Source organism: Heptranchias perlo, chromosome 1, assembly GCF_035084215.1.
Source record: "Heptranchias perlo isolate sHepPer1 chromosome 1, sHepPer1.hap1, whole genome shotgun sequence".
NCBI lineage: Eukaryota > Metazoa > Chordata > Chondrichthyes > Hexanchiformes > Hexanchidae > Heptranchias > Heptranchias perlo.
Genome location: NC_090325.1, coordinates 16410516 through 16425191, shown reverse-complemented (window position 1 = coordinate 16425191; position 14676 = coordinate 16410516). Strand labels below are relative to the sequence as shown.

The 14676-nt window shown below is 41.0% G+C and overlaps 1 protein-coding gene across 1 annotated transcript in view; it reads right to left on the bottom strand.

Moving 5' to 3' along the window:
* suclg1 (succinate-CoA ligase GDP/ADP-forming subunit alph) overlaps positions 1-14676 on the bottom strand; it is a 90405-nt gene that overhangs the window by 69128 nt on the left and 6601 nt on the right. Inside the window, exon 2 of the mRNA XM_067981933.1 lies at positions 5662-5768. Coding sequence (XP_067838034.1) covers positions 5662-5768 — 107 coding nt within the window. The remainder of the gene's footprint in view (positions 1-5661; positions 5769-14676) is intronic.

Here is a 14676-nt window from a genome sequence, read left to right as displayed (position 1 = left end):
ATTTCCTGTCTGTTAAACAATTTTCAATCCATGCCAGTATATTAACCCCAATCCCATGTGCTTCAATTTTTCACACTAACCTCTCATGTGAGACTTTATCAAAGGCCTTCTGAAAATCCAAATACACCACATCCACTGGTTCTCCCTTATCTATTCTACCAGTTACATCCTCAAAAAACTCCAGTAGGTTTGTCAAACACAATTTCCCTTTCATAAATCCATGTTGACTTTGTCTAATCCTGTTGATATTTTCTAAGTGTCCTGTTATCACATCCTTTATAATTGACTCTAGCATTTTCCCTACTACTGATGTTAGGCTAACCGGTCTGTAGTTCCCTGTTTTCTCTCTCCCTCCTTTTTTAAAAAAAAATAGTGGGGTTACATTTGCCACCCTCCAATCTGCAGGAACTCTTCCATAATCTATAGAATTTTGGAAGATGACAACTAATACATCCACTATTTCCATGGCTACCTCTTTTAGTACTCTGTGATGCAGATTATCAGGCCCTGGGGATTTATCGGCTTTCAGTCCCATTAATTTCTCCAGCACTATTATTTTACTAATACTAATTTCCTTTAATTCCTCCTTCTCACTAGACCCTTGGTTCCCTAGCATTTCTGGGAAGTTATTTGTGTCCTTTTCTGTGAAGACAGAACTGAAGTATTTGTTTAATTGCTCTGCCATTTTCTCGTTCCCCATTATAAATTCTCCCGTTTCTGGCTGTAAGGGACCTATATTTGTCTTCACTAATCTTTCTTTTTACATACTTGCAGAAGCTTTTACAATTCACTTTTATGTTCCTTGCAAGTTTACTCTCATACTCTATTTTTCCCCTCTTAATCAATCTCTTGGTCCTTTTTTGCTGAATTCTAAACTGCTCCTAATCCTCAGGCTTGCTACTTTTACTGGCAACTTTATGCGACTCCTCTTTGGATCTAATACTATCCTTAATTTCTTTTCTTAGCCATGGTTGGCCGCTTTTCCTTTTGTGTTTTTGCGCCAGAAAGGAATGTATAACTGTTGCAATTCATGCATTCATTCCTTAAATATTAGCCATTGCCTATCCACCATCATTGTCTTTTAATGAAGCTCTCCAATCTATCATAGCCAACTCACTCCTCGTACCTTCGTAGTTTCCTTTGTTTAGATTTAGGACCCTAGTTTCGGATTGGACGACTTCAAATTCCATCTGAATGAAGAATTCTATCACGTTAAGGTCACTCTTCCCTAAAGGACCCCGCACAACAAGATTATTAATTAACCCCTTCCCATTGCACAATACCCAATCTAGGATAGTCTGTTTCCTGGTTGGCTCTTCAACGTACTGGTCTAAAAAACCATCTCATACGCACTCCAGGAATTCATCCTCCACAGTATTATTGCTGATTTGATTTGGCCAGTCTTTTTGTAGATTAAAGTCACTAATGATTACTGTAGCACCCTTGTTACATGCATCTCTAATTTCCTGTTTGATGCCGTCCCCTACATTACCACTACTGTTTGATTGCCTAGAGACAACTCTCACCAGTGTTTTCTGCCCCTTGGTGCTTTTTAACTCCATCCAGGCTGATTCTACATCTTGATTTTCTGAGCCAATATCCTTTCTCGCTATTGCTCTGATTTCATCCTTTACTAACAATGCCACCGCACCTCCTTCTCCTTTTTGCCGGTCCTTCCTAAATACCGAATACCCTTGGATGTTCAGCTCCTAGCCTTGATCACCCTGCAGCCATGTCTCCGCGATCGCAAATTATATCGTATCCGTTTACATCTATCTGCGCTGTTAATTCGTCTACCTTATTACAAATGCTCCGTGCATTCAGATACAGCGCCTTTAGATTTGTCTTTTTAACATTTTTAGACAGCTTAACATTTTTTTGGACTATGGCCCTATTTGTCTTATTACCATTTTTTCTTACCCGGATCCTATTTGTTAGTGCGCTCTGTCCCTTCCTGACACAATCTGGTTATCCTTACCCCAATCACTTTCCTGCACTGCTTCCTTGTCTTTTCTCTTTAGCATTTTAGATTTCTCTCCACCGGGACCCTCTCCCACTTTGTACTCCAACCCCCTTGAAATAAAGGCCAACATGCCATTTGCCTTACTGATTTGCAGACTCTTTTTGTCCTCCTCACAGCTTACTTTCCCACCTAGCTTTCTATCGTCAGCAAACTTGGATACATTACACTCAGTCCCTTCATCCAAGTCATTAATACAGATTGTAAATAGCTGAGGCCCAAGCACCAATCCTTGCGGCATCCCACTAGTTACAGCCTGCCAACCTAAGAATGACCCATTTATCCCTACTCTCTTTTCTGTCCCTTAACCGATCCTCTATCCATGCAAATATATTAACCCCAATCCCATGACTCCTTATCTTGTGTAACCACCTTTTATGTGGCACCTTATCGAATGCCTTTTGAAAATCCAAATATATTACATCCACTGGTTCTCCTTTATCTGCCCTGCTTATTACATCCTCAAAAAATTCTAATAGGTTTGTCAAACACAATTTCCCTTATATAAAACCATGTTGACTCTGCCTAATCATATTATGATTTTCTAAGTGCCCTGTTACCACTTCTTTAATAATGGATTCCAGCATTTTCCCGACGACTGATGTCAGGCTAACTGGCCTGTAGTTCCCTGTTTTCTCTCTCCCTCCCTTCTTGAATAGTGGGGTAACATTGGCTACCTTCCAATCCACTGGGACTGTTCCAGAATCTACAGAATTTTGGAAGATCATAACCAATGCATCTCCGCAGCCACCTCTTTTAGAACCCTTGGATGTAGGCCATCAGGTCCAGGGGATTTGTCGGCTTTTAGTCTCATTAGTTTGTGTAGTGCTTTTTCTCTAGTGATATTAATTGTTTTAAGTTCTTCACTCATTTACACCTTGGTTTCCCATTATTTTTGGTATGCTTTTAGTGTCTTCTACTGTGAAGACAGATACAAAATATTTCTTTAATGCATCTGCCCATTCTTGATTCCCCATTATAATTTCTCCTGTCTCAGCCTCTAAGGGACCAAAGTTTACTTTTGCTACAATCTTCCTTTTTACATACTTGTAGAAGCTCTTACAATCTGTTTTTATATTTCTTGCTAGTTTACTCTGTTATTCTATTTTCTCCCTTATCAATTTTTTGGTCGTCCTTGTAGGTTTCTAAATCTCTCCCAATCCCCAGGCTTATTATTCTTCTTGGCAACATTATGGGCCTCTTCTTTCAATCTAATACTATCCTAACTTCTTTAGTTAGCCACGGGGGAATCACGCTTCCCGTGGAGTTTTTATTTCTCAATGGAATGTATATTTGTTGAGAATATTGAAATATTTCATTAAATGTTTGCCATTGCTTTTCAACTGTCAAACCCTTTAATTTAATTTCCCAATCTACCTTTGACAACTCGCCCTTCATACCTATGTAATTGGATTTATTTACATTTAAGACTCTAGTATCTGGCTTAAGTACGTTACTTTCAAACTCAATGTGAAATTCTATCACGTTATGATTGCTCTTCCCCAAAGGTTCTTTTACTGTGAGATTACTAATTAACCTATCTCATTCCACAATACAAGAGCTAAATTAACCTGTTCCCTGGTTGGTTCCGTGACGCATTGCTCTAGGAAACCGTCTCAAATACATTCCATGAACTAGTCTTCCAAACTACCTTTGCCAATTTGAATTGCCCACTCTATATGCAGATTAAAGTCCCCCATGATTATTGCATTACCTTTGTTACAAGCTCCTATCATTTCATGATTAATACTCTGTCTAACGGTATAGTTACTAATAGGGGGTCTACAAACTACTCCCACCAGTGTTTTCTGCCACTTGTTGTTACTTATGTCATCCTTTATTATTAGGGCCACAGCCCCTCCTTTTCCATTCTGCCTGTCTTTTCTAAATGTCATGTACCCTGGAATATTTAGTTCCCAACCTTGGTCATTTTGCAACCATGTCTCTGTAATGGCTGTTAGTGATAAATAGATTTGACCTATTTGTGCAATTAATTCATCTATCTTGTTACGAATGCCCCATGCATTCAGATAAAGAGTCTTTAATTTTGACTTTTTACCATTTTTTCCTGCTTGGACCTTTCTTGTTGTTACACTATTATTGGTAAACAATCTCTCCCTTCCTGCCACACTCTGCTTATCTTTACCCAAGTCACTACACTGTTCTATTGTCTTATCTTTTCTCATTATATTTCTAAATTTCCCCTCCCTCCCCCTTTTTAGTTTAAAGCCCTATCTTCAGCCCTAGTTTTTTGATTCGCCAGGACCCTGGTCCCAGCCCAGTTTAAGTGGAGCCCGTCCCATCCAAAAGGCTCCCTTTTTCCCCAGTACTGATGCTAGTGGCCCATGAATCGAAACCCTTTCCTCCCTCACCACCCTTTGAGCCATGTATTTAACTCTCTGATCTGTTTGTCCCTATGCCAATTTGTACATGGCTCAGGTAGTAATCCAGAGATTATTACCTTTGAGCTTCTGCTTATTAATTTATGCCCTAGCTCCTCAAACTGTCGTAGCAGAACTTAATTTCCAGTTCTACCTATGTCGTTGGACCACGACAACTGGATCCTCCCCCTCATGCTCCAAATTCTTTACAGCCACGAGGAGATGTCCTTAACCCTGGCAAAGGGGAAGGAAGCACAGCCTTCGGGACTCTCGGTCGCGGCTGCACAGAAAAGTATATATCCCCCTGACTATACTGTCTCCCACCACTACCGCATTCCTTTTCACTCCCCCCACGTGAATGGCCTCCTGTACCACAGTGCCATGGTCAGTTTGCCCATCCTCCCTACAGTCCTTGCTCTCATCCATGCAAGTAGCAAGTACCTCGTAACTGTGAGGAGTGATTAAATGACAAAAGGGATGATGGTGCAAGGCAAGGAGGGTGGTAATGGGACAAGTAAAGAAATAGAAGATGGGACCAGAGGAGCTGTAAATGGTAACCATTACCAGCACCTGCTGTCCGAAAAAATGGGAGCAGTGGTTATGATCTGAAGTTACTGAAATCAATTGAGTCCGGAAGGTTGTAAAGTGCTTAATCGAAAGATAAGTTCCTGTTCCTCGAGCTTCCGTTGAGCAACAGTGTTGAAGTCCAAGGACAGAGAGGTCAGAGTGGGAGTGGGATGGAGAATTAAAATGGCAAACAACCGGAAGCTCAGGGTCACGCTTGCGGACTGAGTGGAGGTGTTCAGCAAAACGATCACCCAATCTGCGTTTGGTCTCCCCAATGAAGCAGAGGCTGCGTCGTGAGCAGCGAATGATCATTTATCTCATTGCTGTTTATGGAACCTTTGCCCATATTAACGGCTGCCACGTTTCCCTATATTACAAAGTGACTAAACTTCAAAAATACTTCATTGGCTGTGAAGTGCTTTGGAGTGTACTAAGGTCATGAAAGGCGCTATATAAATGCAAGTCTTTCTTTTCCATGAAGTTTTCTGAATTGAGGTAAATTTGGAATGAAAGGAATTGATTTGTACTGAGCCTATGGGAGCCTGTCATTGTTAAAACACCAATACTCTGGGCTAAGGGTTCAAAGACGATGCAAGTTTGCATGCTACATGTCAAAATTAAAATTACAAAGAAAAATCATTTTTGACAAGTTAAACACTGTTCGTAGACAGACAGAATGCCAACAAGACGCACCTGCTTCCCAGTAAAACCCTGGCAAATGACCTTTGTTGCCTTGTCTATGTAGAGGTTTTGCCTTGAGCTGGCGTAGCAGTGTCTCACTCCGCTCCGCTCCACTGCAACTAACAAAAGACCAAAGTTAGCAACACAAGTCCGCATTTGCACTGATTTGTTACATGCTGTACCGACTCAAGGGAGGACCAAAGGCAAAGTGATAATTCACATAGGAACAATGATGGACAGGAAAAGATCCTCTGGTCCATCCAGTCTGTCCTACACAAATGTGATACCTTGTGTATCATAATATATACACTCCCCACCCCATATGAAATCATGTGACTTCCTGGGAGAGGCGAAAAACCAGCTTAAAAACCCAGGCTAATTTGTGGAGAAAAAGATCTGGGAAATTTCTCTCCATCAAATCCCATCACGTCCCGTCACTCCCCCCCGCCCCAGGCGATTAAAACTAGTCCAGGTGATCACTCTGGCCCTGATAATTCTATGCAGTACCTACCTTTTGTATGAGGTGATCTCTGCCTCAGCCAGAGACAGGTCCAGCTCTCGCTTGAAGGAACATATATCTTTATATATTTTGCCCATATTAACAAGATAGAATGATGAAAGAAATTTAACAATTAACATACCAAAGAAATGAGCTACAAAATTTTAATACACCATGCAGACATCATCCAAACAAATAATCTCCCACAGGCATAAGTGCACATTTCCATTATTAACATAAAATAAACAGCTGAACTGAAGTAACGTGCAGGGTGCAAAGAGAGTAAGACTGCTATGGGCCACCAACACGTGCCATGCTTCAATGTCCTACCTTCATAAACTTTGCACAAGAAATGTGAAAGGTAAATGAATTTGTCGATGTAAACGTAGGGAGGTAAAGCATTCACTAAGCTTTTAAAAGCTACTTTTAACTCCATTTCCTACATCCTGAGGAGAATTAGTAATTTACAGAGTGATACGTTTAAACTAGTGTTACTAACTTTCTGTCAAGAGCCACAATCCCAAGAGTAGCCAAGCTTGAGAAAAAGGTAATTCAGCCTACTGAAGCCTAACCCTCTAGTACACCAGCTCTCAGTTTACAACCTTACTGCGTTTTGATCATTAACGTTTGTCACTGTTCTCCTACCTGCCATATTACTCAAAAGGTCATACGTTTCGAATAAAGAAAACCTTTCTAATATTAGTCTTAAAATTTACTTTATTTAAATGCAAATTTCTGGTCCTACTGGCTTAACTTACCTTGACATAACATTCTAGGTTCACTTTATCAACACAAATTTAACACTTAATGCACCTTAATGTGGTTCCTCTCCACAACCTCCTTCTCTTTAGACCGTACAGTTTAAGCTTTTTCAGTCTTTCCTCATAGTTCATCCACTTGGTGTCATTCTTGCTGCTCTTCTCTGTGCCCTCTCCCTTTAGCAGTGGCCAAAAGTGGGCATAATACAACAGGTGGTGGAACCTTAGCATAACCTCTGTAGACTTGTATCCACTGTTCGACTAGCTTTTTTTTAAAAAATTGTTTTGTCACATTGTCTAGACATTAACAACAATGTGCCTACTATTATTCCCAGACCCTTTTCTTCCTTAGCTAACCCTATTCCATTCATTGTATACTTATGGTTGGGTACATTTTATCAACAACAGCATCAACTTGCATTTATATAGCACCTTTAACGTAGTAATACATCCCAACGTGCTTCACAGGAGCAATTATCAAACAAAATTTGACACTGAGCCACATAAGGAAATATTAGGACAGGTGACCAAAACTTGGTCAAAGAGGTAGGTTTTAAGGAGTGTCCTAAAAGAAAAGGTAGAGAGGAGAGGTTTAGGACGGAAATTCCAGAGCTTCGGGCCTAGGCAGCTGAAGGCAGGCCCACCAATGGTGGAGCGTTTAAAATCGGGGATGCGCAAGAGGCAAGAATTGGAGAAACAGAGAGATCTCGGAGTGTTGTCGGACTGGAGGAGGACATAGATAGGAGGGGCGAGGCTGTGGAGGGTTTGAAAATTGAGGCGTTGCTGGACCAGGAGCCAATGTAGGTCAGCGAGCACAGGGGTGATGGGAGAACGGGACTTGGTGCGAGTTAGGATACGGGCAGCAAAGTTTTGGATGAGCTCAAGTTTATACAATACATTTTATGTTTGTCAGTGGTCTGTCAGTTGCATAACTGCTAAATCCTTCTGCAAATTATTACCTGCAGCCTCCATTTCCGCATTTAGTGTTGCGAATTTGACAAGCCTACAATTGGTTTCAGCATGAAGGTCATTTATGCAGATTAGAAAGAACAGAGGCTTAACAAGCACTGAACCCTGCGGTACTCCACCCAACATCGCCTCTGACTGTGCATTATCTCTCTCACTAGCACGCTCCGTTTCCTATTTTTAAAATCGACTTTTATCCAGTGCCAAGTTTTACAATGGATTCCCACGGTTTTCATTTTAATTAGAAGTTTTTCATGCGGAACTTTATCCAAAGGCTTCAAAAGTCTAAAAAAACTATTTCATAGGGAGCTCCACTATCTACCTTATTAGCAACATCCTCAAAGCAGTCAAAGTAGAATTTTACCCTTCATAAATCTACTCTTGATTGTTTCAAGTTACTATGTATTGATGTTAGGCCAAGCTTAGGGATACTGCAACATGCTGCCCATTATCTGCACCCACCATTCCCCACACAATGAGTTCCCGTCTTTAATCAGTTGCCAATAATGTATTCCATCACAAAGAGAGAAAATTGTTTTTAACAATTGGGTTCTAATAGACTCTTGACTTTCTATCTGAAAGGTGGCCTCATCCTGCCTTCTAAAAGCATGCCCTAGACTCCTTTTGCTGGACATCAAGAGGAAGAGAACTGAATTCCAGCTTGATCAACATCTCACAGCTGGACAGAGTGAATGGCGGCCCAGAAGTACATGCTCAAGTCTGCTGAGGGTTACAGGGGAAATGAGCCACATACAACTACCAAGTGATATTGGTCCAGAATTTGCTGGAGTGTGCCCCGCTTGTAAGATTTTTTTTCCTCACCCTTCATCGAGAAATTTTTGCACCACAAATTGCTGGAAATGCGAGCTGATAACAGCACCAAGGGGTCAACAGGGCATCTGGGTCCTTGGTGAACGACAGGATTAACCGTTTAGCTCCTTGACCAATGAGATTTAAGGATAGAGAACGGAACAGAGGAGCGACGGGGAAGGAAATTGGGTGAATTAGAATCAAATTAGATACAGAAGGAGAAATAAAGAGAGGGAAAGAAAGGCTGAATTAAGAGAGAGAAAGAAAAAAGAGACAGATAGGAAAAGTAAAAAAAAATTAAATTTTAGAAACATCTAGGAACAATTTACTACCTGCAGGAATGAGACTCCACGATTTCAATTGTTCCATTTCTTGGCCGGTGAGGTTGAGTGGCATTGCAGGAATATAAATCTCGTCATTAAAAGGGTTTTTTCATTGATAAGTACCGGCCCTAACTTTCTGCGGCAACTCTCATTTCACTTCTCATACCGTAAAGTATAGTGAGCTTTAAAAAACACTGGAGTCTGGCGAGTGAGATGCTCCAGCATTTTAGCAGCTGTGGTAAGTCTATTACCACTTTCACCTACACAGATATTAAGACATAGCTTCCTAATGCGGAGCTCACGCATAGAATTTTCCTTAGTTTTAACAGCACAACGCAGCAATTTCTTGAAACTCACGGGGTGGTTGATGGCGAGCGCCCCTTTTCGCGAGGGTAACGCCAGAGCACCGCAAATCGTCCAGCAATTTGTGGCAATTCGCAACTCAAGGGGTATCTCTTCTTTGCCACAAATTGCTGGGTTATTTGCACGCTAATCACAGTGTGCGCATTAAACTCACTGTTATTTTGCCAGTAAATTCTGGGCCATTATGAGCACCAATACTTTAAACTAATTTGGATGGATTTTGGATTCATTTGCATTAAAATACATTTACCAAATACTCCCGCGGTAGCTTTATAAGTAAATGCAATAGGAAATATAGCACTAAGTTAGACCAAAGGGTCCCAAGGTCAATACAGTCTCTGCTGAAACTCTCCCAATAGCTCAGATAGTAAATGCACTGCCTCATGTGCAACTGATCCATGCAGACCAGGAAAGTACAAGGTTGATCACGAGTCTGTGCTGAGTTAACTCATCTCTACCAGGGCAGCAGTTGGGGCGCTATAATAGGCCAATGACCCCCTCCAGCAAAATGCATATATGCAGATGTGCTTAGACTCAAGATTTTAAATATCCCAGAGGAGCACAGGTCATTAAATATGGCATCACAAGCAGATAAAGCCATACAAAAGGCAAACAGAATTCTTGCTTTTATATCTGTACAATAGAATACAAAAGCAATGACATATTGCTGAAGTTATGCAAGAGCTCAAGGCCATAGTTGGAGGATTGTGTGCAGTTTTGGCCACTCCACTATAGAAAGGATATAAAAACAAAGGAAAAGGTACAGCATAGATTCGCTAGGATGTTACTGGAAGTGAGTGGTTAACATTTATGAAGGGAGACTTCATAAGTTAGGGGTTTTTTTTCCCCACTAGAGTGGAAAAGACTAAGGAGTGACTGAAAATGATTGTCAATATTATGAAGGGCTATGAGGTAAATATTGAAAGATTGTTTCCATTGGTCAATGAGATGTTAATGAGAGGGCACAAACTTAAGAGTCACAAAAATAACTAAAAGGGATGTTTGAAACAGAGAGCTTAGGATGTGGAATTCTCTGCACAAGATGCTGTTGAAGCAGAGTCTATCAATTCTTTTGAAAGGGAATTAGATAACTGCTTGAAAAAGACTATTAAAGGATTTAGGGAGTGAATAGCAAAGTGGGATTAGACTTGGTAGCTCATATGGAGAATAACACATGCAGTCTTGATGGTCCAATGGATTGCTTCTATGCTGTAATATTCGATGATTCTATTAACTACCACTGTACAGCTTGTAAACAAAAAGCTAATTGGACATTCATGCGAAATATCCCAGCAGGAGTCAGTGCCTCAAGAAGAAAAGGGGAAAGTCTTTTATTGGTAAAATAGGGGGTGAGGAAAGTAAACCAATAAAACAGCAAGACAGGGGACTAGGAACATAGGAATGTACAGGAGCAGAAGAGACCATTGCAGTCCAACTAACTGGTCACAAAGTTCAAAAAATACCAACTATACTCTCTCTCTTACGTCCCTCAATTACTTCTTTCTGCCAAAGAAAAAAAAACATTTTGTGTAATATGCTGGCACTATCTGCATCCACAATCCTTCTACGTGAAACAGTTAACTCTAAACTGTCTATTCACCTGGTCACAGAGTATGCAGTCATGTCAAACACCACGGACTAGGGTCTACGGTCATTGTGCTGGTTGTCACTGCTGGCGCTGCACTGCTGATGGAGTGAACATGAAGCTGCAGGGAGACCAGATGAGGGTCAAAATAAAAGTAAGACAGATCATGGACTATACACTATAAAATGGGTAGTTTGGAACCAGCACAGCACGAAAAGTACTGCAGGAGTCCATTAGGTTTATAGATATTGGATTCACTTGTTAATACATTTTTGAGCTGAGAAACTCGAGTAACTGGGGAACAGATCCAAGTAAACCCAGGGAGCGAGGGAAGCAGTTACTGGGTGGACTAACAAGCCTGGAAGAGATGGTTGAGAACAGAAACAAGGAGGCTGCCCAAGGAAAACCTTTAATTATTCCCCCCATCCAAAGAAAATCACTGAAAATGCAGGAATAAAAACAGAAAAATGCTGGAAATACACACCTGCGAAGAGAAGAGGTTAACATTTTTGAGTGTGTACTGAACTAAAAATTAAAAGGAGGCACTTTAGTCAGGTTGGAAAAGGGGGAAGTGGGGGGGGGGGGGGGGAAAAGAGAGGGGGTGTTCTGTTCTCTATTTCTCCAACCTTACTAAAATACTTATCTTTTAGTTCTTGGACCCAATGAAGGGTGTACACATTAACCCAAAATATTAACTCGGCTTCTGTTGCTGAAGACCTGACCAGCCTGCTGGTGCATTTCCAGCATTCTCTGTTTTATTTATAGCATTCACAGCTTTTTTTTTGTTGAAAACACAGAAGCTGGGGTAAAGCTACCAAAGGTGAAGTCAAAGAAAATGGAGTATGTACAGTGTTGTTACTATGATTTTAGTAAAGGATAATATTAGGTACTTGAAATTTGCAGGCTATGGTCGACTCACAACTTCACATTTTGCCGTTTCAAACCTGAACAGCCCGTTTTAAACTACAGATCACTCCCGTGATTGTACTATTAAAGGTCCCAAAATGAAAATCTGCTGTTCTGTGCAAGCATGGGTGCCTTTTGCTACAGTGGCAAGCTTTTGAGTATTGCACGTGTGAAAGGTAGCTTTGTCTGGAAATTTGACATTGAGCTTGTTCCATGCATTTGGAGCATGATGCTACTTTGCACCATGACAGGAAGAGGCCGTGTCAGCCATGACTCAGTTGGAACCACTCTCGCCTCCGAGTCAGAAGGTCGTGGGTTCAAATCCCACTCTAGAGACTCGAGCACAAAATCCAGGCTAACACTCAGAGGGAGTGCTGCACTGTCAGAGGTGCCATCTTTCAGATGAGACATTACACCGAGGTCCCGACTGCCCTCTCAGGTGGATGTAAAACTATTCTAAGTAGAGCAGGGGAGTTCTCCCTGGTGTCCTGACCAATATTTATCCCTAAACCAACATCACTAAAAAAAACAGATTATCTGGTCATTATCACAATGCTGTTCGTGGGACCTTTCTGTGTACAAATTGGCTGCCGCGTTTCCTATATTACAACAGTGACTACACTTCAAGAGTACTTCATTGGCTTTGAAGCACTTTGGGTCGAGAAAGGCGCTATATAAATGCAATTTCTTTCTTTTCATAGATGTTTACAGCACAGAAGGAGGCCAGCTCTTGCTACACCAATCCAAAACTGATCCCACTGTCCTGCCCTCCACCCATGGGACTGCATCATCTTCTGCTTCAAATATTTTTCCAATTTTCCCTTAAAAAGATGCAATGATCTCTGCCTTAACCAATCCCTGTAGCAAAGCATTCTAACAACTCTCTTGCATAAAAAAGATTCTTCTAACCTTTCTCCTCACTCTCTGACAATTTTAAATTGATGACCACTTGCAACTGAGGAAACATTCCCCTATTATCGTCAATTGTGGGGACACACTCAACAGTTTTGAGCATGCCCTATTGGAAAGGGCATTTAAGCCATGGAAAGCGTGCAGCGTAGATTTACTAGGTTGTTACCAGGGATGACAATCTGTAGTTATGAGAGACCTGGAGATACTGGGATTATTTCCACTGGAGTAGAGATGGCTAAGAGGAGATTTAATAGAGGTTTTTTTAAAATTATATGGGGTTTTGATAGGGAAAGAGTTAGACTAACTGGTGTATAGTTACATGGCTTATCCTTCTCTTTCTTAAACATAAGTCCAATATTAAAGCTTACTGGGCCAAAAAGTGATTTTTGCTATATTGATAAACCTGATAGTACTGGATGAATTGACAGAACTTTCATTATTATCCAGGAAAAGACATCTTAAGAATTGTACGGGTTATCACAGCAATATTTGCAAACATGAAATACCAAATTTTAAAAATCCTACAGTAATAAAGCACCAGTCACTGTGTTTCTTGAACCTAAATCTCATTTAATTCCCGTTTACTGACCGAGAGGTAAGGGATCAAAATAGGTTATGGAAGTAGTATTGGTTTTCATATTGAGGTCCAAATACAAAATTACAATTCTTCTTCAATATCTAGTTTGCAGCAGCAAATTCATTTCATACCATTTCACCTGCACAGAATTATTGTCTAATGTCAAAAGGCTGTCAATGAGTTTTCCATGCCACTAGCAGCTGGTGTTGGGTAAGCAGAACTGTTCAATCAGAAAAAAAACAATTTTCAGATATTGTGCACAAGAAATTTTTTTTAAAAGAGTTGGCGCTGTGGACTACAATTGGTATCAGAGGAAAGCGCCGTGTATTAAGGTCAAACTTTTAGTGAGCCTGGATCAGAACAGTTCTTAAACACTGAATGTACAACATGTATCAGGAGTCAGAGTATCAATACCTCTTCAGAAACAGAATATAAAATATATATTCAGCACCAAGGAATCGGCTTGGAGAAGTTGCGGAGCGAGAGAGAGAGAGAACCAAACACACATGAACTGGGGTATAGTTTTCCCAATGAATAGCAGAGCCACAGAGATCGGGAAGGTCCCCGGTTCAATTCCCAACCTGTACTGAGTTTGTTAATCTCATCCTTGGCAGTGGGACTATTAGAGTTCACCTCAACCTAAAGGGTTAGGGAGGCGAAAAATCATTCAGGGTTCCCACTCTGGAACGATACCCAGGGTCTCCAGTGGAGGGGTGTTGCGTGTGAGTGGATGTAGGACAAGGACAACTCAGGGCTTGGCTGCATTACTCTCCACAGTCCAATAGTCTGCCGACACATACTGTCAAGGTGGCCATTGTTTGAGAAGTACCCTAGCAAGGAGTTGGTTTCCTCAAGACAGGAGAGAAGGGGCCAAATCGATGGAGGAAAATTACAAGCAAAACAAAAATGGCTCAGATATGGAGTGGTTTTCTTTTTGTCAGAATTTTATATACATTATGCAGTGAAGTCACACGATTGTTAAAAATGTTTCATGAGCACCTCAAGAAGGTTATTAAAAGGAGCACCAAGTCATACATTGCCTTACAGTTCAGCTGATGGCTTAGTGAATAAATACACTACTTACTGTGCTACTCAGCCACGCATCAAAGAGTCCCGGGTTAAAGTCACAATCTGTGCTGAGTTAGCTGAACCATGTATGTATGAACAGTAGGCAAGCACAGGATCAGGCTCAACTGTTACGCCCCTAAATTGTCAAATAACCTGCCAATACTCATGATCAAGGCTCAAACGTGGATTGAGTGCACCGTCAGAGGCCACTTGGTGCCTGTGGAACAATACCCTAGCACAGATCAGTGTCTGTAGGAGAG